Source organism: Labrus bergylta, chromosome 19 (genome assembly GCF_963930695.1).
Source record: "Labrus bergylta chromosome 19, fLabBer1.1, whole genome shotgun sequence".
In the NCBI taxonomy this organism is placed as follows: domain Eukaryota; kingdom Metazoa; phylum Chordata; class Actinopteri; order Labriformes; family Labridae; genus Labrus; species Labrus bergylta.
Genome location: NC_089213.1, coordinates 12,706,726 through 12,730,970, shown reverse-complemented (window position 1 = coordinate 12,730,970; position 24,245 = coordinate 12,706,726). Strand labels below are relative to the sequence as shown.

Below are 24,245 nucleotides of genomic sequence, written 5' to 3'. Positions count from 1 at the left end.
AAAGCATGCTCCATGCAGGTTTGACCTCAGATTTTACTTTGAAATACTTTCTCCATGGTGTGTCTGCTCTATCTTTAAGTTTCTCTTTATTTAACCCCCTGACACATCCCTGATAAAGAGTTTTCCCATTCACAGAGTCCAAAGGCATCCAAACCGTACTGCTCTCCAGAGCAGAGGGCCAAGTCCTTCATACTTTGACCTGACACACATCCTAGGGAAACAGTCACAATCCTCAGGTTTTAGTTGTCCGTTAAACCATTTCTGTAGGAGAACTCTGTCCTCTTTTGACAGTGCCTTTCTGAATTTCTCCAGCATCAGCCCAACCACTTGAATCGATCTGACCTCCAGTCTCCTCGCCACGGTTACAGCATTATCCAAATTAGCTCCAGCCAGTTCTAACAGATGTTGGACTGTAGTTATTCCTTTATTTGTCAGAGTTCCAGATGTCATCAGCACCTCTTCCAGTGAAGTGCCCAACCGAGAGCCCTTCAGTATAGGTTCCTTCAACAGCCAATGCAAGGATGTGTTTGAGCCCAGCCGGCCAGTTTCCAACAGCCCCCACATTTTAATGACACTCATAAAATGATGGCAAACAACTCAGATTCAAGTCTGCACAGTTCATAAGAAACATGTTTTTCCCAAATCCTAAATTACCAACAAGACCAAAGATAAACTCAGCCACGTGTCTCCAGGGTAAATTTAGAGGTCCATAAAGAAAGCTTTGTAGGACCTGCAGTCTAAAAGCTGCCTTCCTACTTGCCAGATGAACCAATCCCTGTCCTCTTTCCTCTTTAGGCAAAAATAAACCACTCTGTGGTACCCAGTGTAATCTATCCCAAAAGAAGTTTACAATGATACTCTGGAGTTACATTACCAGGTTTGCTGGAGGTTCTAACACTGACAGGCGGTGCCACAAGGTGGAGGCCACTAGATTGTTAATAATAAGTGTGTGCCCCCTATAGGACATTCGTGGTAAAAGCCACTGCCATTTCTTTAGTTTGCCCTCCATTTTCTCAATTACACCCTCCCAGTTTTTCTGAACCTCAGACTGACATCCTAAAAAAACACCTAGATACTTGATGCCATGCGTCACCCATCTAAAACCATCAGGTAACCTTGGTTCATTCCCTCGCCATTTTCCTACTAACAAGGCTGTACTTTTACCCCAGTTTACCATTGAGGAGGAAATTTCCCCAAAGCGCTCTGTGATGTGAATAAGCTTTTTGACATCACTATTATCTGTTACAGCAACCATGATGTCATCTGTATATGCTGACAGATGCATGGGTATAATATTCTCCTTTAATTTAAACCCTGTTAACTGTTTTCTTATCTGACACAACATGGGTTCAATGACTATAGAATAAAGCATGCCAGATATTGCACAGCCCTGCTGAATCCCTCTATTGATATTAAAAGCAGCGCTTAAACCACCATTAACCTTCAATACACTTTCAATGTCACAATACAGAGTTTTCATCAAGGCAATGAAACTGGGGGAGAAACCAAAAGCCTCAAAGGTGTTCCACAGATACTTATGCTCCACCCGATCAAATGCCTTCTCTTGGTCAAGAAAAATCAGACCAGACTTTACATCTAACGAGCTAGAGACTTCCAAATAATCTCTAATGAGGGATATATTGTCCCTAATTGATCTGCCAGGGATGCAGTATGACTGATCAACATGTATTACTTGCTCCATCACTTTTCCTAATCTATTGGCCAACACTTTGGAAAAGATTTTATAATCTGCACAAAGCAGACTTACTGGTCTCCAGTTCTTTATTTCACAAAGGCCACCTTTTTTAGGCAGGAGAGTGAGGACTGCTCTTCGACAGCTCAGAGGTAGTTTCCCTCCAGACACACTGTCATTTATGACCGCTAACAAATCGACTCCCAAAGTAAACAAAAAAGATTTGTAAAAGTCTACAGGGAGACTATCCATTCCTGGAGCTTTGCCGTTTTCCATATTCATCAGCGCCTCCTGCAGCTCTTGCAGTGTGAGTGGGCGTGACAGTTCTGCATTATCCCCTTCTGATATCTTTGGTAAGTCAGACAAAAACTGCTCTGACATCAGCACGTTCTCTCTGTACTCAAGAAGTCCACAGCTCACAGTCAGTGAGATCTCTTCCATCAGCAGATCTGATACAGTGTATGAGTCGATTCTGACCATTTTTCTTTTCTAGATTGAAGAAAAACTTGGATGGAGCATCCATTTCAGAGATATTTTGAAAACGTGATCGGACTAATGCCCCCTGTGCTCTTATCCCCAGCAGATCTGCCAAAGCAGCTTTTTTGGACTTGAGTGCCTTAATGTGGCCTCCATCTCCTGTGGATCCACTTAAAGTCTGGAGTTCCACAATATCAGTCTCTAGATTTTTTATAGATTGTGTGACCTCTCTTGTGACATTAAAATTGTACTGATTACAAAACTGCTGAATTTGTATTTTACCAATATCCCACCACTTCTGTAAAGATTTTTACGTTTTGGATGCCCCTCGGTTTGCCAGATATGAGACCAGTTATCAGGTCAAACCAACAGGTGTTGCAGCGATGGAACTGGTTCAGATAGAAGTGATTGTACCCGACCTAAAAAGCCTCTGCATGTTTCTAATAAGCTCCACGAGCAGAAATGTGCTCAAACTAGGATCAATATTGGAGATGCTTTTGAAAAAAGGAGAGAAGTTAGAACGCAGAAAGGTTTACAGACCGATGCAGAGCTGTGTGATAATCGACTCTAGAGAGGAGGGGGCGGGGGAGACAGCTCTCTACAATGATTAGAATCTGGACTTCAGTTGCTCGTATGTCTTTCCAGTTAATCTAATTTTCTGCTTATTGTCGGTGGTTTCCTCGGAGTTATGATCAAGGATGTTGTTCTATGAAGACAGGTGGTTTACATCGCTGTGCCTCTTGAGTCATGATGTCTGCAGCAGGAAGTCAGGATTAATTTCTCATTCTGTCTGCATCTTACTTGAAGATTAGCTAGAAGAATAAAACAGTTCGATGACTTGCCTGAGAAAACAGTTAAACATGCGCTGTCACTGTGAAATGCAAATAAAGCACCAGCAGCATCATCTCTCTCGTTGTTTCTTGACTGCACAGTTTACAATTCAGTAACTAATTAATCATCCACGATGAGGAAACAGGACTTGTGCATGTTGTCAGGATGGAAATTGACTGATGGAAACACACTGGATTTTGGTTTTCGGGGGAAATTCTCAGAGGAGTCGGTTCATTTCTGTTTGCTGTTTGGTTTCTGTGTAACCAAAAGTGTTTCCTCCAATCAGTAGATTCAAACCTGAAACCTCAGGATCACATTCATCATCCAACGTTTCATGGTGTCAACAAAAAAATCAAGACCGTTTCACATCAGTCAGGCTCTTCATCCCACACAGCGTGGGGGTAAAACACCTCACAGTTAGAAATAGATTTGCAAAGTCAAGTTGTGAGGGAAGATGTCAGTGTGTAACTGTCAACTCAAATATCGATATCCTTAATTTAATCGTTCCAGACCCAAACCTGACAACTTAAAACAGAAGCCAAAGAAAAATGAAGGTAACAAACAATCAGGAGAGTTCAAACCTGCACACCGGAGCTCTGAGGGTCTGTAAATATGAATCTTAAGGCCGGATTAGACAGAAAGCCAAGGAGCCATCACAGAGAAAGCTGGATCGCCCTTTGACCTCAGGCACGGTGAGCAGGCCTGAGTCCGTGATCTCAGAGGTCTCCTTAGGCAGGAAGGGGTTATAAGCTCACTTTGTGTTCAGGTGCAAAGACCATGTAGGTCTCCGCATCTCAGCAGTAACATTTTGAAATCTATTCTAAAAGAGATTGGCGAGCAGTGGAGCTAAAGCTGAGGTGATGCGAGAGGTGCGCTCTGCTTGGCTGGCTACGTTGTGTCACCGTTTTTTAAGTATCCCGTTTTTGTGTTTGTGCATGTAAACATTCGATTTCAGAAACCAGGCTTAGGGACGCAGAAAGCCTAGAGGTTATGTTGTGCGCCCCGTGTCCAGAGGCTGTAGTCCTCGTCACAGTGGCTGTGGGTTCAAATCCGACCTCGGCTCTTTGCTGCCTGTCATCCTCCCTCTCTCTCTCCTCCCTACATTTCCTGTCTCTCTTTGGATGTTCTATCTAGAGAGGCAAAAAGGCCAACATAAACACAGTCTTACTTCTGTGTTTAGTTTTCAGGAGAAAGTTTGAAATGGGTTGCCAAGAAATGCACCAAAGGTCATTGTGGTATTTTTGGGACTGACACCATTGATACTGCGGTTTCTTTTTTCCCCGACTTCTCTGTGGCTTCTCTCTCACATCACCAGTGACTCCTACAACACTTCTCTGCAGTCATTATGACTCTCCGCTCTGACCCATTCATTTAAAGACTAGTGTTAAAGTCACGGCTGCAGCGGCGTCTATTCTCAGTGTTGCTGAACACAGATAGAGGCTCAGATGTAGCAGAGCCATCCTGTGTGAACACTCACAGATGATTACTTCTGGTCCCCGAGGAGAAGGACATCTGGGCTCACTTTAGAAAACTGCAACTTCTGTAACCAGGCTGGTGACAGGAGTCCTATCTGTTTGAGACGAAGGAGGAAGTTCACTTCTTACCCAAACAAAGTACCCACACACAACAGTCTGTAGTCTGACCGCAGGTTATGCACGATTCTAGGAAGGTCAACAACGCCAAATACTCACCTTAGTCATGGTCACAATCCTGGGTCTTATACAGTATGTTGTGTTTAACTGTCTCTGTTGGGCATCTGTTTCAAGGTACCCCTAGTGGCTATCTCAAGGAATAATCAGTGTGTGTTTCAACAGCAGAATAAGCTGTTTGGCATTGGTAGAGAAGATTTGGCAAGTTTTTCATGGGCGCAACCCACATACTCAGCTATGCTGCTTATCCCACAAATGCATGTTCCTTACAAATGTGGCACCATTTAAAAGGGAAATAAACCAGCTTTCCAACAGTATAAGATTTATTGCCAAGAAGCATTGTTACAACAAAGAAATAATCTACCAAACACACATTTCCTTACTTTTTGTGCCACGCTTAGTTTGTCTCCCAAGTCCATTGAATACTTGGTCCCCATACATGGGACGAATCAGATATCATACTGATAACAACAGAAGCTTCACTCCATCTTAGCCCGGAGGCAGAGGAGTGATACCCCAGATGGTATGCTGCTTGATGCCATCTTCTGCAAATGTTCTCTCACCTTGTTGTTCAGTGTTTCTAACTGGGCATCGCAGCGTCATTGCGAAACTAGCCAATCGCTCCTCCATTTGGCCTTAGAGCTAAATTGCATAGGATGAATTGTTGACAAGATGTGCTCAACTAGACCAGCCCAGGTTGGGGTTATTGTTTCCAAACTCATCCATAGATCTTTTTCAGAGATGCTTGAGTACGCTGCAAGTCTACGTTTATTAGCATGTTGGCTGTTTGATATCCGGGAAATTCTTTAAACTACCGTATTTGTGCAGATGTTTAAATGATGCTATGCCTCTCTGCTCAGTCATGGTATATTTTTCTGCACCATTAATTGATCTTCTTCCATAATAATAACTCTACAAGGAAGTCCACTGACTTCTGCTGTTTGAGCCAGAGAAAACAGGAAGTGACATTTAAGCTGGGGGTCATTAAATGTCACTTTAAAGTGGAACCGTTGGAGCTGGAACCAAACTTCCAGTAGATTATGCTGGATATGCTGAGAGACTGGTAACTTTCCGACGACTGGGTCATAACAGAGATGATAACATCATGTGCAGGTAGTTTACGCTGTTCAGTGACACACAGACGTGTGACCTCACACACACACACACACACACACACACACACACACACACACACACACACCGTCTGTTGACAGTATGATCACATGCTGCATAACAAACCCACACTATGACACATACCGCAGTGATTCACAGACATCTCCATCAAAACATCACTGATGGTTATTTTACGCTTGCACAGAGCCAACAAAGCTCTTCTCTTGTACAAATGTTACGCACGCAAGCATGAAAGCACGCAAGCATGAAAGCACGCAAGCACGCAAGCACGCAAGCACGCAAGCACGCAAGCACGCAAGCACGCAAGCATGATAGCACGCAAGCACGCAAGCACGCAAGCACACACACACACACACACACAGGTAAAATGTCTCTCCTCACAGCCTTCTCAGAAGTGACCCACATCAACCAGTCTGCTGATCTCACACACGTTAAATTAAGATTAAGATTTACTTTTATTAATCCCTGCAAGGGGAAATTTCAGTTTTTACACTCTGTAAGTCATGAACACACACATGCAGAAACAGGATCCTATGGACATGCACTAATGGAGAGAAGCCAGAGTGACGGAGCTGCACACAGTGGGCGCTCCTGAGCTAATGGTGGGGAGGGGGTTTGGTGCCTTGCTCAAGGGCACCTCGGCAGTGCTCAGGAGGTGATCTGGCACCTCTCCAGCTACCAGACCAACTTCCATATTTGGTCCGCTCCGGTTCCCAACCCAAGTCCCTACAGACTGAGCTACTGCCGCCCCCCTATACACCTGTAACCTGTCCTTTTTGTCCAGAGAGGAGCTCTGTAATCAGTGCCAGATGGACTGCAGGTGTGATCTACCTCACCTCCCCTGGACTGAACGAGAGGATGAGGTAAGAGGGTCAGAGTTCCCCGTTGTAGACTGAACAGGTTTAAAAATCCATTGCTCCGTGTTTCTATAAAACGTTTAAATCGATCCTGATGTCATTTATAGACTTATTTTGTTCTAAATACTGTTTATGGCTTTATGTTTGATGTGAATGATGATTGTTGTCTTTTTTATGGTTGTGGCAAAGGTGAAGAGCCCAAGACAACTTTCTCACTTTGTGCGACAATAAAGTTCATGTAGCTCTCTTCACAACAACAGACACGGAGTGGTTCTTTGAAACGGGCGTTTTTTGCTGGAGCAATCTTGTGAAGCATCTTCCACGCCGACCACGCCAACCACGGCATGAGAACTCGTTGCACCGCTTGTCATGAAAAGAGGTTCTTGACTCCTTTAAAGTCCTTGTAAAGGGTCTTTCACAGTCTGCTTAAACTTCAGATATCAGTGGTAACAGTCTTCATGCATGTTTACATAAATTCGCGGGAAGTAACGTGTGCTCACCATACATGCCCATCCCTTAATTCCGTTGTAGCGGAACCAAAAAACAAGGAACTTTAGTTCCACATAGAAACATAAAGATTTTAACAGTGTTTTTAACCTTTTAACTTAACATACCTGAATTATTATTGATTTATTTATCGAATACATGAAATTATGACAATATGAAATCATTTATGACTCATGAACTTAAAGTTTTATGTAACAGCACTTACAGTTCATCTCGACTCAATAAAGGAAAAAATACCAAACTGAGGATGCTTAATGGACCTGAGCTAGTTTATTTATTTTCTAGTCGTCTGACTCCTCAGAGCTCTTTAACCCCGCAGGTCACACCTTCATAATCCCCAAGCAGCGGGAGCAACAACAGACATGTGGCTCCAGGAGCTGGGGATCGAACCCTGACCTTCAGGTTGTGAGACAATCCACTCTACCACTGAGCCACAGCCGCCCCAGAGATCAGTCCATTGATATTTAAGCTGATAGAAAATAAAAACTTGGCTCTATATTTCGTCTGTAGCAGTCTTTATCTACAGTCCTCATGTGTGTGTTTTATTGTGACATTTTCAGGACGACTTGAGGACGGAGAGAAACCGCTTAAAGTTTGGGTAACGGTCTCAAAACGACGAATGATTCCTTACTTAGTGAACACCAAACCAATGACTGACATGATCTGTGTCAGTGTCTCTCTCATGTCTTCTGTGTCTACATAATGAATGTATAATAACGTATAATGTAAGAGTGTTTAAATGAGATGGACAAACAACAGAATGCAGGGCTCAGATTTGTGATCTTTATTGAAGAAGCTGCACGTGATCAAAAACCTTCTTTATGTACAAAAACACAACAAGCTCAATAAATAAAATATAAAAAAATAAAAGACGTCAGCGCACACCCGAAGCCACACACCAACATAAATTACTTTCTGAACAAACAGGAGCGCACATGGGGTCGAGACTGGAGACGTAAAAAGGGGACGATACACCGCTGTTTTCTACTCTGACCCCCGGGCTGCGTCCGCCCCGCCATTCAAACCGCACAGCTCGGCCACATGAGAGTCGATCCTGTGCAGCTTGTGCTGCAGACGCTCTCCGGCGCTGATCGCTCCTGTTTTGGTCAGGATCGCAGGAAGCTGCCGGATGTGCTGCGCCGTGGCAGTGGCGACCCAAGCATTAATCCGCTGGTGGAGTTCTGACGTGTACATTCCGGAGACTCCTTCGTGTTTTCTGCCATCCTCAAACGGGAGCTTGCGCAAGATGTGGCGCAGCCTCCTGACCATCATTTTCTGGTGGATGAAGAAAGACGGGATGATTTCTTTGAGGTAGTCCGCTCCGTCTGCAGGAGATAAAGACGTTTTTTGATCTGTGCAGGTTGATGTCATGACAAAACAATCTCTGGACGTTTTCACCACCTTGCTGTTTTTAAAGGAGCTCTAAATGTTTGTCCACACTGAGCCTCATACTGTGAAGCAGACTTCTTTACCCTAGGTCTTGATCAGTTATCAGAGTTTAATGTGATGCATTTGATGTAAAGTAGAAGTCCCAGCAAGCTTCTTTGGAAACTTGTTTAATTCAATGAAGTTTTAGTCAACATAAAAACCCAAACCAGCACCGTGCCCCTCCCCTCTCTTCCCACTTGTAACAATCTGTGATCTTACCTTTCGATGCCGACTGGTCGCAGGTCATGCACACGCTGTCGTGCCACGTGCAGCCCCTCAGCACCTCGTGCAGCCCCGGGGCGCTGCAGCTCTTGTGCGCCGTGCAGTTCTTGAGAGAAGAGACGGTGTCGGAGAACGTGCCGTTGGGACAAACTCGACAAACCGTGTCCTCATCGGCTGTACCTGCAGGAGACAGAAGATAAGATGATGATGATGATGAGGAGGAGGGGGAGGAGGGTGTGTCAGACACTGCTCACATATCTCTGCGGTGCTTCAAACACAATTTGCTTTTTAAAATGAATTTATATTAAGTATTAAGCTGCTAGTTGCAAGTAGCCACTGGAGCCCCCTTAGGATATCATGAATAAACCAAATTCCTCCCACAAGGCATTTTGGGAAATAGAGTATTTGTTGTCATGCTGACTCCTGAGGATGTTGTTGTGATGTTCTGACGCGTCTACTTGCCTTAAACATGTTATTACCAGTTAATCATAACATGCTAAATGACCAGCTGTCGTTTAATGAAACAGTAACGTGTTGGACTTCTTTTAAGGTCCTGATGCAAAAGATAAAAGTAAGACAAATGTGAGAATCAGGGAGATATTGATCCTGTAGGGTGGGCCGGGGTTTGGAGCCTGACTGATTTATTTATCCAAAACAAATCCAAATGCATCACCGTGAAGTTTGTCCTTTACAGCTTGCGGTGACTCAGCGCTGCCTGCAGCAGAGAACCAAGAGGTGCATTGAGCTGGTGAGGAAGGCGGCCCTTTGAGAACCTCAACCGCTACACAAAGGTCGGTTTTCCGTAAGGTTACATCTATTCTTAAAAATCTGGATCAGACTCAAATATCTCATATAAGCTGGGGCGTCAGGACCCTGTAGGGCCCAGTGAACGATCCTAGCGTTTAAAGAGACAGGGGTTACATTTAGAAACACGCTTTACTGAAGCATCAATCACTAAAACATGTTTCTGTTGCTTTAAGAAGTTCTGTTGAGTGTTCAGGTTTCAGATAAAATGTTCTGATCATTGCTTTGATTTAGGATGGACCCTGTTTTTGAGGAGCTCCATGCGGCTGGACCCCTGAAATCTTAACCCCCTCATGGGTGGCCGTCTTGGGGGCGTGTCCAGACTTTGCTAAATATTTAGAGTCTTAGCTAAAGTTTAGAGTCTTAGCTAATTATTTAGAGTCTTAGCTAAATATTTAGTTTATAATCTATATATTTAGCTTTGATTATAAATATTTACAATCTTAGCTAAATATATAGGATCAAAGCTAAATATTTAGAATGTAATCTAAATGTTTAGAAACGTAGCTAAATATTTAGAATCAGGACATGTATTTTTAACATTTATATATAACATTTAAATAAAACATTCAACATTTAGATATAATATTTAACATTTATATTTGCCAATGAAATTATCTTACATTTTTATTCACAAAAGTAAATATGACAAAGTTCACAAATATTTCTCTAAATGTGAATAAAAAGTGATTTTATTAGGGCTAAATGTGGAGAAATGTTGTTGTTATTTGTAGTGTGCGCAACTTTACAATCGGCGCCCCATACTCATGTGAACCTGCAGCAGATGAGGAATCTCTGACACCTGGTTTTTAACTGGTTTAGCCAGATTCAGAATCTACTCGTGGCAACTTTTTGGCTCAGGATCAGCAGCCTACCTTGAGTCAGCACTTCATGCCCGGACGGACACGCGCTGTGGCTCAGGCACGCGTCGTACTTCCTCTTGTAGTAGTATCCCTCACTGCACTCACACTGACAGTCACTGTCCGCCATGCACTCCGTCTTCACCACCTGGTTGTGTCCGCACACCCCGCAGCGCAGACACTTCCCAATGTAGTTCCACAGCTCCGTGAATGAGCCTTTCGGGCACGGTGAGCACTCGCTCTTGTGCGTCTCGGTGCAGCCAGCACGCAGGTAGTACCCCGGGGGGCACCGATCGCACTCCACCGTACTGCCAGTGATCGGGTCCGTGTCTCTGAAGGTCAGGAGAGACCCGGGCTCGCCTTGGACCAGAGGCAGAAGCAGCACCGGTACAAATAAGGATATCAACATCAACATCTGGAAGGAGGAAGGAGAAGGGAAATTAGTGGAGGAAGACCGACACGCAGAGGCGTTTCTGATTAGGAAATACAGCCGTATAAGACAAGGAAACACGAGGGGAAAAAACCAATATGGAAAAAAAAGAGACACGCGCGTTAGTCAGGAAGAATCATACTAAATGACCACCTGCTCCTGAACACCGAAGAAGACTCTTTGTATTTCTATCCTCTCGCTGCGCCAACTTAAACCACCTGTTGTTCGACTCAAAATATCCATAAAAACCTCAACTGTAAAAACACATTTAAATCCTCAGTAAACCAGGAGAAGCAGTCAGGTCATTAAACATTAAAATAACACCTGAAACAAATGCAAGAAAAGGTCACACAGATTCGCATCTTCACGCCTGAAAAATAAAGAGTATCCCGGATGTTTCTGTCCTCAAAGTTTCTTTGTACTTCAGCCTTTTCCTCGAATCTGTCCTTTAAAAACAAAGAAACAGCCTGCGCAATGTAACCCTCAGACAGCTCGTTAGAAGAACATCTGAGCATGTCTGTGCTCTCCCCCTCTCTGCACCTACCTCTGGCAGTGTGTAGTAGTGTTGGTGTGTGTGATCGCTGAACCGAGGAGGACGGAGCTCTCACATCGTCCGCGGCTCTATTTATATCCAGTCTCTGGCGCTCCTAACATTAAAGTTTGAAAGCTTCTTTGGAATGTGACGCATCACGCATATGACGTCATCACAGATAAAGTCATCCCTAATTGGAATTATTACTATTGATGAGAGCAGTCGAGTGTCAATTCCGATTTAATGGTGAATGGACTTGAGCTCATATAGTGATATTCTAGTCTAATTCCAACTACTCAAAGTGCTTTTACACCACATCTCACACACACCCATTCACACACTGATGATAGTGATGATTGCTATGTAGTATCATACATCAGAGGTAACTAATGCCATTCATACACCACCACCGAAGCAACAGGAGCAATTTGGGGTTGAGTGTCTTGCCCAAGGACACATTGGACATTTAGCCAGCTGGGGATTGAACCCTTGACCTTCTGGTTGAGAGGCAACGACTCTACCAATGGAGCCACAGCCGCCCTGTGAATGTGATTGCGAAGCTTTTTTTACTTCAAACTATTTTAAAAACACAATTTAGTATCAGGTTTTCATTTACAAAAGACAAAGGAGGGTAAAAGAAGAGCTCTGTGTGTTTGGACTGAAACTAGAGAGGATTAAAGTGATAAATTGTGGGACCTCTGTCATGAAGAAGTGTGTTAACAGATTCTTCACACATTCATTCACTAACGTATTAACAACTTTTCAACTGTCACGTCACATAAATATGTTGGTGAAAATGCCTCTAAACGAAGCCACACCAAATCCTCTTACTGAAAAATAAATGTCAAAATAAAAAATAAAATAAAAAAATTGCACGTTTGGTTGGTGGGCGTTTTGCGGGTGATCTACTAAGAAAATTTACGCGAATGACAACAGGTGCAAACTTTGTGGATGCGGTACTATTTAAGTTAGGCTTTTGCGTGTTTTACTGGTTTACATTACAGAGAGTTTGGACAGAAAGCAAGATGACTGCAAGCGCAAAAAATAGGTTTTAGTGGGAGAGGCAAATAAAAGCACAATACTTTCAAGTTATAGGAGATAAATCTCAATATTACAAAGAACATTTTTGTTATAAGAAAACCTCGGCATTAGACAGGGCCTCTCTTTTCTTCCCTTAAACTTAAGAATTAAGTGTCATACATTGCGCAGGAGGTGCGAGCTGTGTCCTCTGTGGACCGGGCGCTCTACACTCGCCGTTGTTGCGCACCAGACAGCTGTGTCTGATCGGACATAAATGCCCTGGAAAGACGTATTGAAGACGGGGGTACAAACAGTGGTGAGGTCGCCCAATCCAAGCGCCCTACAGATTAGCAGCAGTGGGCTTTAAAGGGAGATGACGAGCGCATTATGGAGAGGAGCGCAATGTTGGCGAAAAGAGGGAAATCGGAAGACATAAATGTCAATGTTGAAATTCTATACAATGCAGAAGCTGTGAATGTTCAGTTTTGTTTGGATATATGGCAACAATAGCCTGTAGTTTAATCATGGTGTTCCTCTTCCTTAACGATTAGAATATTGAATCAAATTAAAAAAATAAATGCATGCATGCCATTTATTTTTCTGTCATTTGAAACATGTAAACACTTGTGGGGAAAAACGCGATCTTTATGCCTTCTTTTGTTGTGCCTATGTCTCCTCCTAACTAAAATAACAGCAGCCTGTTGTGTGTAACGCTGTGCTCCTTGATTAGCACGTTCGTCACAATCACCGCAATTTTTGTCAGGCTTGGTAAATCGCAATGCGTGTACTAACTTAACTTGTTTGCATTTTCTCCTCCCAGTATTTTATACTTTAGGGCAGAAACGCCCCATATTGCATATTCATTAAGGCAAACATACTAAATGGTCAATGCGTGTTGTTTTGCTCATTTGAAAGATGCAATCCTCACTGTGCGCCGTTAGTAGATCAGATAGCACTTTTTTTGCTGGTGACATCAAGTTTGCACACATTTTAAGACACGCAAACCTTTAGTAAATCTGGCCCTTGGCTTTATGAGCCTCACGCAACCTGACAGACGCCCCCTTCCCCTTCGGCAGAGGCACTGGCTGCCTCACCTCATGCTTTTTCAGTACGTTTTTTTGTCAAATTAGAAAGACTAAATATGTTATAAACACGTGAAATATGTTACTTATTGTATGGAAAGTGAGGACGTATAATAAAAGTGTCTACAAAAATTACATTGGTACAAACAATAAGAAAGCAAAAGGCGACCCAGTTTGTGAGGGATTACGCAATCTGGGATGAGGCACAACTCGTCGCTGCCTCACCTCGCATGTCGCCGGAAATATGCGAGTTCAGCGATTTTAATCATGAAAATGATTGAAATTTGGAACTTCGTCTGGTAGCTGGAGAGGTGCCAGATCACTTCCTGAGCACTGCCGAGGTGCCCTTGAGCAAGGCACCAAACCCCCTCCCCACCACTAGCTCAGGAGTGCCCGCAGTGTGCAGCTCCGTCACTCTGACATCTCTCCATTAGTGCATGTCCATAGGATCCTGTTTGTGCATGTGTGTGTTGCATGACTTACAGAGTGTAAAAACAGAATTTCCCCTTGCGGGGATCAACGCTTAATCAAACGCTGACATCTGGTGGACAAAGGTGTTTGTGATAGCTTTCTCTTCTAAAAGGTTCAATCACTTCAGCTCATCCTGAAAGAGCTAAAAAGGTTTAATGTTCTTGTAGACAGTAGTGCTGTTATACTGTTGTGACCCTCAAGTGTTGCCATACTCTGTGTCAGTCTCATGAGACTTGGTAAGAACAAACGGGACTTAGAACGTTAATGTTATGCTGGCCAGAATATGTTTGTCTGGCACGCTAACATTCATGTGAATAAAAGCTACGTTGGGAACTCATTGTGACTCCTATGAAATCAAAATGATTATTCACCAGAAACAACAAACCAGGCATCAAGCAGGAGCTCTATCTGAAGTGAGCTCTGGGAAAATATCTGTTCCACTAAACTCTTAAAGACACATGCAGGAAACAGTGAGTAGGTGTAGGGGAACACAAAAAGAGGTCTTGGACAATCAAAACAGGGAGCATCCTAAACTCACCTGCTGCGCTGTCATTGGCTGGAGGAAACACACCAGCTCCCCGCCCAGAAACATCCCCAGTCAACCAGAACAAACCAGAACAGTAAAATCCAGTCAGAGGACAGGGTCAGACACAATCACCACCACACATGTACTGAGGACCAGAAGGGATGAAGGAGCAGCTTTAATTTGGGAGAAGTCTGTATTTTATTATGAAGAAACATGAGACTGACTCTTTCACTATAAAGCGCTGCATGTAATCCCAGGCACTACACACTGGTGTAGTTTTGGGCTTTCCAAAGCAATCTGCTGCTTTCACAGGTCAATTAGACTAGCTGCATGAATGAGCAAATGTCCAGTAAAAAGACTCCCACACAGGATACGGCAGTGTGTTTCCCATGAATTCAAAAGAAGAAAAGAAAGTAGGAGACTTGCTAGAAGCTCGACTGGATAAGTGGGAAACACCCATTAAGCATATTATTCACCAGACACAACAAACCATGTGCAAGGCAGGAGTTCTGTCTGAAGTGAGCTCAGGGAAAATATATTTTCCACTAAACTCTTAAGTTTAATTATTAGTCATCTTGTCAGAGATTTGACCACAAGGCTCATTCACACACCACAGTTGTTTTATTCATCCGGGTCTCTTTTTAAACAAAGGTTCACCTAAGAACAGTTCAGAATTCATGTACAAAATGTGTTCCTTATCCGCTTGGTGTTACTCCTCACTGTGATTATATTTTCTCTTCTTTGCTGTTACGTCCACGCCTGTCATATTCACCGGTTGTAATGGCATCCAATCCAAAAAAGAGGAGCATTTTTCATCAGGAACCAAACCATGCTCCCTGAACGTCACCTTGAAGCCTGTTTTTACAGCAGAGATTAACATGTTTACAGCCTGGTTTACAATAGGTCTGATTAGCGCATGTCTTGATCGGCATACACTGTACGGGGGGTGAATGTTTTGATGACTCATCCGTTTTGATTTGATGAAGGATAAGAGTTATTCACAATAAGGCGTGTAGCTGACCTGATTGACAGGCGGGCGCGGGGTAACGGTTTGTCAGGAGGCTTAAAACATTTGCACTGGGAACGACATAGACTTGCACTGAAGCAGGAAGATTGCACACCTCATTACTCTCCGTAGCCAAGGCAACAGCAATGTTTACTCTCTGATTTTAGCTTTATTTTGAAGCTCAATGAGTTTGTGTTGCTACCAAAGAACATAAACGTGGGTGTTTGGTCAGACTTTCACTCTGAGCACACTGAACCGTGTCAACACCACACAGAGACTGAAAGTGAATTATAACACTTATGGGAAAATGGGGAGTGAATCATTGCCCATGAATGAGTATCTCAGGGTCTTATTCACAGTGAGGGTAAGATGTTTTTGTCATCCAGTGACTCAGTCTTATTACCTGGCGCTGCTTTTCAGAGCGGGCAGATTTCCTTTTAGGCGGTCGAACAAGGGGAATGCTGTCCACTCACCCTCAGGAGGAGTCAGACCAACCAATTTTGGGCATAGAAGGTGAAGCAGGAAGAGTACAGAGCAGCTCACTGAGACCAGCATGAGATAAGCCAATATTAAGAGAATGATTCAAATACAAGAAGACTGACCAGTCGCCAGGCCTACAGGATGTGAGAAGTATCTGCGACGTGCAACAACATTGTTCAGTATTATGACCACAACATAGAGTGTGATTGATAATGAAAACATATGAGGGCACATTAGCTTCAACTCACAGCCCCTTTCACATATGCTCTGCTCTCCTGGATATTTCCCAAAGAGTTGTCGGTTTGAGCCACAGACTGTGATGGATGGGTGGGGGTAAGGGTTAGTGTTTTAAGCCTCCTGACAAACCGTTACACATGAGCTAATCAGACCTATTTGTTTTTTTAACCAGGCTGTAAACATGTTAATCTCTGCTGTAAAAACAGGCTTTTTTGAATGGGTGTGTATGTGACTTCCTGTGCTTCTGCAGCCAGCCTCTAGTGGACACTCAATGAACTGCAGGTTTTAACACTTCAGTCTTCTGGTGCTGATGTGAGAACACAAAAGGAAATATTAAGGAAACTTCCCCGCGAGCAGGCGATGAATTTTAAATGACGCAAACCTAAAATGTTGAAGGAACTACGGTGAGTTCAGTTTAAAAGTTGGTGCTTGAAGGGATTTAAGGTGACGTTCAGGGAGCATGGTTTGGTTCCTGATGAAAAATGCTCCTCTTTTTTGGATTGGATGCCATTAAAACCGGTGAATATGACAGGCGTGGACGTAACAGCAAAGAAGAGAAAATATAATCACAGTGAGGAGAAACACCAAGCGGATAAGGAACACATTTTGTACATGAATTCTGAACTGTTCTTAGGTGAACCTTTGTATAAAAAGATACCCTGATAAATAAAACAACTGTGGTGTGTAAATGAGCCTTGTGGTCAAATCTCTGACAAGATGACTAATAATTAAACTTCGAGGGTTAAATCAGTCGAAGAAGTCGGACTGAATGTTGGTAATCAAGCAGAAAAATAGCTTCCGTTTGTGAAAACCTTGTCTTGGATAATCTCTATGAGGAAGCGTTTTGTCCGCGGGGACACGAGATGCAGACCATCTGCAGTGATGCGTTTAAATATTAACACTCATTAAAGGGTAACTAAACCCCATGTTTTCAGTTGAACTGCTCTAATTTAAAAAAATGCATTTAGAATGTCAATGTATCAACTTGGAGAGGGAGGGGGGCAGGGGGGTAAGACACGCCCAATCACTCCTTCGCGCCGTTATCGGCTGCAATATGATACAATGTTTGCCCCACACACATTAATCGTGCAGTTCTCTCAGTCTCAGTCTCAATCCACTACACTTGACTCCCCATAGTTCGCCGAGTTGGGTGACAAGGCTTTTATAGGTTTGGTGATGTAGGCATTCACTCCTACGTAGGCATTCACTCCATAGGCGGCTGCATATATATGAAAAAAAAACACCTAACACTAAAAAAATTCTAACAAAAGGTTTCTCAGCTGTTTTTTTGTAGCATTAGGTGTCCTTAATAACATACTAAAAGTTTACCAAAATTTGACCACTAGAAAGGTGTAATTTTCAAGATGGCGTCCAAGATGGGCAGGAAGCCCTTAAAATATCTTAACTCCTTCATTATTTGACCTAGCCAAGTAATCTTGGTGTCTAACCCCATGTTTTCTGGGTCTATGAATCCACTGGACTTGTCTAAATTGCACTGACATGATTACAAATTTATGGAATACATGATTTTGTGAGATTACTGTAAGGTTTTATCTTTGTTTGGGGTGAACCAGACATGTAAACGATTTAGCCTGTCATGTAACTCCTACTCAGTACGTGTTTTTGGACACATACCCTTTTTTTGCTAAAAAAGGTGTTGTAGGTGTAGTTGAGTGTTGGTGCAGGGTTCTGGTAGGTGATGTTGAGTGTAGGTGCAGGGTTCTTGTAGGTGTAGTTGAGTGTTGGTGCAGGGTTCTTGTAGGTGTAGTTGAGTGTTGGTGCAGGGTTCTTGTAGGTGATGTTGAGTGTAGGTGCAAGGTTCTTTTGGGTGTAGTTGAGTGTTGGTGCAGGGTTCTTGTAGGTGTAGTTGAGTGTTGGTGCAGGGTTCTTGTAGGTGATGTTGAGTGTAGGTGCAGGGTTCTTGTAGGTGTAGGGTTCTTCTAGGTGTAGTTGGGCGTTGGTGTAGGGTTCTTGTTGGTGTAGTTGAGTGTCGGTGCGCATTAACCGTTGGCGCCCCAAGCAGCCATCTTTTAAATAGGTATTAATAGTAAAGTGCTTCATGACCCCTACTTGTGCTCAATAGAGCTATGCTAAGTATACTTTGAAAGTATTCAGAGACATTTCTTAAAAGAAGAAACTCAATTTATTTGTGTAAAATATACAGCCTATAAAATATAAATCAGATATTTATCCAAACATGATCATTAAAAACTGTTCACAGTCACAGTTCACAGTCAGAGATATTGACCTCCAGCGTCACAAAGGCTTACACCTGTATACATCACCTGGTCTCGTCAGGCTCGCTGTGGAACAATGATCTTTATGTACAGATTCAAAATAAGACGCTAACAGGAAACTGTTCATGAGACATGATTCAAAAACACAAGGTGAAAATTAACTGTCAATTAGAAAGTCAATAAATAAAGTCAGTGCAGATCGGAGTCCGTTACGGTTTCATTGTTTCCTTTGAATGGCAGCTGTGGGGCGGGTCTTCATCCTCAGCAGCTCTGCGATTGGTCGACTGCTGTTCTGATAGAAGTCTAATCCGGTGATCCACTCGACGTCTCTGACTCGTGATTGATGGAACCACATGAGATCTTCAACCCAAGCAGACTCTGCCTCCGCACTCTGTCCATGCAAGATAAAAAGAGATATGTTCGTGGATCGCGTTGGCGCCTCAACTTTTTTATTATCAAGCGATGCACATAAGACTCTATTCCTACACAGAGTTTTTAAATGTTACTGAGGCCTAGTCCACACGTTGGCGGGTATTCATTTATCCTGTCCACGCAAAAATGCAAAATGCACTGCTACGGCTGTCATGAGCACACTAAATCAACAGCGATGTCCTACACATGCAACACGTCCAAAGTCCAACAGGGTCTCGTCTAAAACTGCTGATGTTGGTGGTGAGGTTTGTGTGGTCAGTGTTGTATGAAGCAGCAGTGACCTCCATCGTCTAATCAGGCGTCTCTGCTCATCAACATAGTGGGAGAGTAACTGTGTGTGTGTGTGTGTGTGTGTGTGTGTGTGTGTGTGTGTGAGCTTGTAAAAAGTTTAATTAGCAACATTAGCACCAGCCCTAGTTTGGTTACGTCTGCCATAGCACTAATCTTATGTCAACAAAAGGGACAGGGTCGCACAATGACGTCACACGGAGGAGAAACTGGTGCACAGCGTGACGTTGCTGTGTAAACACCGGATGTTACGTCAAAGCCTGTTGCATCAGGAAGCGTGAGCTAATACTGAAAGCTGCCATACTGTTGTTGTATGTGCTGCTGTGACAAAAACCTCATGTAGATTATACTCTGATACATTAGCTCGTCTGTCATATTCTCTTCCTCAGGTCGGTTTCACCCAGTCGTCGTGACTACGGTCAACACATGGGTCATTTTCATCAGGATTGGGCGGGGGACTAGCAGAGAGAACTCCCATGATTCCCCGCCAGCCTTAACATCAGTTTGTGGTATTGTTTCCCTTCATCCTGGACGGAGTTTTACTTCAGTGACCTCAAACACTGTTTCCATACGAAAGGTCAAAACACGCTTTCTACCCGCCTACATGTGGACGAGGCCTCAGATATCTCCATCACATAAACTCAGGACACTCGTGTTCTCTTCCCTCCTCTCCACTGAAATCATTTCTTTGCACTTCATATTGCATCCTCACTCACTGCTGTCGTCTTGTTTATATGATTCCAGTATTTTTACAACCTTCTGGGAGCGTTAAAAACGCTTCATGCTGCAGTGAGTTTATGTTCCACTTTCTTCTAAGGAAACAAACTGAATTGATTTTATCGCCCACTGACCTTTGGTTTCTGGCCTCTTAAGCTCAACATCCATTACTAATACTTTAAGTAAAAGACTTCAGTGTAAATGCAAGTGAAGCCACTTTACTCAGACTTCTAAAGAGTCACCAGTGTCTGGCTTTCAGGATTCTTTGAAATGTCACAATGCTTCTGATTTAGTATCACTTTGATCTTTACTCCTCCATTCAATATGAATGAGCTCAGGACTTGACAGAAACATAAATAAAAAGGAGGCTTTGTTTAAAACCAGTTGGCCTGAAGGACATTGAATGTCTCACAAAGGGTTTCCATGTTCACGTCATAGTCTGCAAGGCAGTCATTAGGAGGATTGTTAAACTTTAAAAGAAGTACGTCATTCAAAGGGGAAGCCCAGGTCGCTTAGCTCTCACCTTACAGCTTTCTGAGTTATCAGATCTGTGAGGAAGCATGAAGGATACAGTCTGCAGCTCGCCAACGCAGGCGGACACGGGCACGGCCGAGTCTTTGCAGCTGGTCAACACTGTGAAGTAATGCGTGGGAATGGAGATGTTGGTACCAGACACGAAACTGGAGGAAAAAAAACACATCAGGAAAGGTCATTTAAAGTTCAAACAAACCTGGACTGTCCAGCTGATTCTGATCAACCTGAGGAGCATCAGCGTAGTTCAGCGAGGCTTCATCGTTGTTATGGTTGTGGAAGTCTTTTTATCACGATCAATCATTAAAGTCACAGAGACCGTGACGTTTTAAAACACCTGGTGTCAAGAAAAGGAGCGAGAAGTTTGACAAAGACTCACTTCTGAATCTGTTCTGGAGCGTCGAACTGTCCGTCATAGTTGAAATCAAAAACAGGACCGGTCACCACGTTGAGGCCGTTGTAGAGAGAGGCGTATTTCTTTAGCAGAGCGCTGTGAAAGAAGTCCCAGATCTCTGGAAGAAGAGAAAACAAGCAGCAGGTGAAAGGAGGGAACGTGTGCGGGACGCCGTATGAGCACGCCACTTACTCTTAAACTCGGGGTACATCGGGACCACGTTACTCATCAGCAGAGCATCAAACTGCTCGTCCGCTGTGGCGTTCAGGACTGCAGAAACACAACAGGAGACGTGACTTAGCAGTAAACGTGACTTAGCAGTAAACGTGACTTAGCGGTAAATGTACACACTATGTCCTGCAGTGAGTGGGAGGGGATTCTGGGGGCGATCAGCCCAGGAGGAGGGGCTTAGTTTGAATGTTTACAAACATTTCTCCTGACTCCACCTTTAAATAAACAATTGTTTCCTCTTAATGAAGTCTCCTCTGATCGAACTACTTTCGGCTTACATCGTAAAAATGAAGATTGCATCCAGTCAAGAAAGTCGGTTTGATTTTGGAGAAATAGAAAAGGAATCAAAGCAGACGCCTCACTTGAAAGCGAGATGCATAAAAGTGTGAAGCACACGTGTCGTGGAAAATATTTTCTTGCAAAATAAATAACTTCTGTTGCAGCTGGTACTGTTGGTAAACATCAAGGAGACTCTGGACTCTGGGTTTTTTTCTTTTTCTTTTGGCCCTTCTGCGTCCTCCCTGACTCCAGGAACATGTAGGACATGTGAGTGAGCGTGTCCTTCTGAACAGTAATTAACCAGTTAACCACCAAGTTAAACAGGGCTGATTATCTGTAAGAATAGGCATGTTAGAAACACGGAGGGAGGAAGTGACACTTTCACATATTTACTTAAAGACAGATGAGCTCAGATTGGTTAGAGGAGGAGAATGGACGGCAGAGATTCAGCAGAAGAGAGGATTCATGTAGCGTTTGAGAAGAGAGAGGATGTGAGTGTCTGTGCGTACTGACCGGGTGGGTACAGGAAGGCATGGGTCACGTTTACCGCTGCATCATACTGAAGACAGCTGGGACTCTGGGACGCTGTGATCCTCACATCAGCCCTCAAACAGTCTGACGTCACCGGGGGCAATGGTTCCAAGTTTGTCTACGAGAAGGGAAAAAAAAGTCTGGGTTATGAATTTCATCAGAAGAAATCAGCTCCTGATGATAACACAAAAATGTTTTCCTGTGAAAGTAATTTATGCCGTGACGTCCCGAGCTCTTCGCATTAACGGAAGCCAGCTTGTGATCTGTTTTCAGGGGAACAGTTGCACCGATTCAGATGTGGAAAAGCCAAATGGTCAAATAAAGTCATTACCTGCCTGTTCATTATTCCCTCCTTCAACATAGCCATATACTGCATTATTAGGCAAAGCTATAAAAATGAATAACCATAGAACAAAAAGAACACATTTTCATAGGAGAGTTAAAGGGACCAGAGGATGATGGAAATTTGTGTTTCAGTAATGTGATTCTGCAGACTGAAGTCTTTATCATCTGACTCTGTACAGGAGGAAAAGGAGCTATTGTCAACTTAAACCCTTTAAAACAAATACTGGATGTCCGATAGTGGGCACAGAATACACAGGATATGTTCCTCTTTGACTTAGGCTGTCTTCTGAAAAAAAGAAACCTGAACATTCAAAACCAACGAGGTCCCACACGGCGTCAGAGAGCCGTGGAAGCTCTGTCCTTCACTTGGCTCCCCTCCAATGACATAAGGCCTACAGGATGAGGAAGAACATCTGGATGGTTTAACAGTGACCACCCACTTTTCAGCGGCTCTGGTTCCAGAAGGCAAGGTCTCAGTTCAAACATTTCACAAAATCTTACCAAATATACCAAGACATTAAAGCCTGTTACCATGACAACCAGCTACCCCAATACTTGATTGATTCCGCTCTGTACCGGCTTGTCGATGGTGAAGGAGCTCCACAGAGGCATCAGCGTTTTGTGGCTGTAGGCGCTGATGAATCCTTCGTGGTGGAGGACGCAGTAACTCTGCTCAGGCTGCAGCAGCCGAGGACGGCCAAACGGCGTGTGCTTCTTCTCTGCTGCCAACACTGAGACACAGAAGTGGATCAGATTCAAAGGCATCTTAACTCATGACAAACAAATGCTGTGGGGACATTGTTAGATCTTCGGACCATGAACTGTTGTCCTATCAGTGGAGTGTTCGCTATACAAATCAGCGTGTGCGTAGAGTGCGTTCAGCTGTGAAATTGAACGACAGCTCCTCACCTTCCTCTGCTGTCAGATTCAGACGACTGTTGATCGAACTTCCATTCTGAAGAAAGATGAGAAAAACATGCTATCAACAGAAACAGAAAAAACAAACATGGAGGACGATGGGCGTTTTTCTGTTACTAACTAAGTACGAGTTAAAAATACTCACCAGGGCAGGACAGGAGCACCCCAGGTCGTCTGCAGGATGGAGGCTAACCAACAGACACTGAGCCGGCCCGCTCTTTTCTGTAGGGGGCGCTGGTGTGAAGTAAGGCTGCCTCAGGATGTGGTTCATACTTCCGTGGGTCCCGTTGTTTTCAACGGGCGAGATCTGCAGCAGGTCTGCAAGAAAGAAAAAGAAAGTGAAGTTCTGATTACCACCCACACACTTGTGTTTGTACACAGTCCGATACAGCAGGGGGCGGTATGCAACTAGTTTGCTTCCAAGAAGCAGAATGAAGTAGACATAACCGTGGCAACCACTCATGGCCTGAGTCCATCCTGCCAGCTGTGGATGTTTTTGTCATTTCTGAGACACCAACAACAAGACTCTTCCTGCGTCCACAGATACCGTTCAGCTCAGAGAATGAAACAGCCCGTGCTGCACGGATACAACGTTTTTTGAAGCGACAGGACCCGTTTAGAATCCCATCATATAGTGGTCCACTTCCTTGTTTGAGCACGGTTGCGTTCACATCGCCCATGGACCAAACTCGAGTACACATGACCAACTCTTCAAGCAGACTCTGGCACAGTACCCGAGTACGGTACGTTTGTGTTCATACTGATCAAATGAACTGGACTCTGGGGTCAAGCGTACTCGGATCCGGGCCCGGGTCTCTAATATGAAACCAGCCCTCTCCATCCTCCAACCACCCCTCTTTACATTCAGAGGACCAAGAGTCCTCTGAATGTAAAGACACAAGAAGAGAGGAAAGTAACACAAACATGGAAACACGAAGCAGCTACATGTACATCTATATGCAACCAGAGTGCAGCTGTACTGAAGTAAACACAGCTGTGTTTCAGGTTTACAGTATTAGCAGAGAGCTTGGGTTGGTTCAGAATATTATGAATTAGAGTGATCAGGCTCAGTGGCTGTGCTTTTCCTCATCTTATT

General features: G+C 43.7%; 2 protein-coding genes and 1 non-coding gene across 5 annotated transcripts in view; all 3 read right to left on the bottom strand.

Annotated features, from left to right (window-relative positions):
- Window positions 1-4,966: 4,966 nt before the first annotated feature.
- LOC114921076 (U2 spliceosomal RNA) lies at window positions 4,967-5,163 on the bottom strand. The gene has a single exon (XR_003809382.1). It is a non-coding gene; the product is annotated as a U2 spliceosomal RNA (small nuclear RNA).
- Window positions 5,164-7,917: 2,754 nt separating this feature from the next.
- On the bottom strand, window positions 7,918-11,552 carry LOC109995681 (tumor necrosis factor receptor superfamily member 6B). 3 transcript variants are annotated; one of them, XM_020649495.3, is made up of 4 exons: window positions 11,437-11,552; window positions 10,478-10,877; window positions 8,796-8,978; window positions 7,918-8,473 (listed from the first exon to the last, which is right to left on the bottom strand). In XM_020649495.3, the coding sequence occupies exons 2-4, from the start codon at window positions 10,875-10,877 to the stop codon at window positions 8,133-8,135; spliced, it is 924 nt and encodes a 307-aa protein (XP_020505151.1). In that variant the 5' UTR covers window positions 11,437-11,552; the 3' UTR covers window positions 7,918-8,132. The 3 variants fall into 3 exon arrangements, with proteins under 3 accessions (XP_020505151.1, XP_020505150.2, XP_020505152.1); XM_020649494.3 differs by lacking the exon at window positions 11,437-11,552 and adding an exon at window positions 11,046-11,429; XM_020649496.3 differs by lacking the exon at window positions 11,437-11,552 and adding an exon at window positions 11,217-11,429.
- Window positions 11,553-18,366: 6,814 nt separating this feature from the next.
- Window positions 18,367-24,245, bottom strand: part of LOC109995676 (ectonucleotide pyrophosphatase/phosphodiesterase family member 3) — a 32,811-nt gene continuing 26,932 nt past the window's right edge. The window contains exons 18-25 of the mRNA XM_020649487.3: window positions 23,295-23,467; window positions 23,141-23,186; window positions 22,808-22,962; window positions 21,869-22,004; window positions 21,038-21,115; window positions 20,831-20,963; window positions 20,444-20,600; window positions 18,367-18,874 (exon numbers count right to left, since the gene is read on the bottom strand). Of these exons, the coding sequence (XP_020505143.2) occupies window positions 18,701-18,874; window positions 20,444-20,600; window positions 20,831-20,963; window positions 21,038-21,115; window positions 21,869-22,004; window positions 22,808-22,962; window positions 23,141-23,186; window positions 23,295-23,467 (1,052 nt within the window). The 3' untranslated portion in view covers window positions 18,367-18,700. The remainder of the gene's footprint in view (window positions 18,875-20,443; window positions 20,601-20,830; window positions 20,964-21,037; window positions 21,116-21,868; window positions 22,005-22,807; window positions 22,963-23,140; window positions 23,187-23,294; window positions 23,468-24,245) is intronic.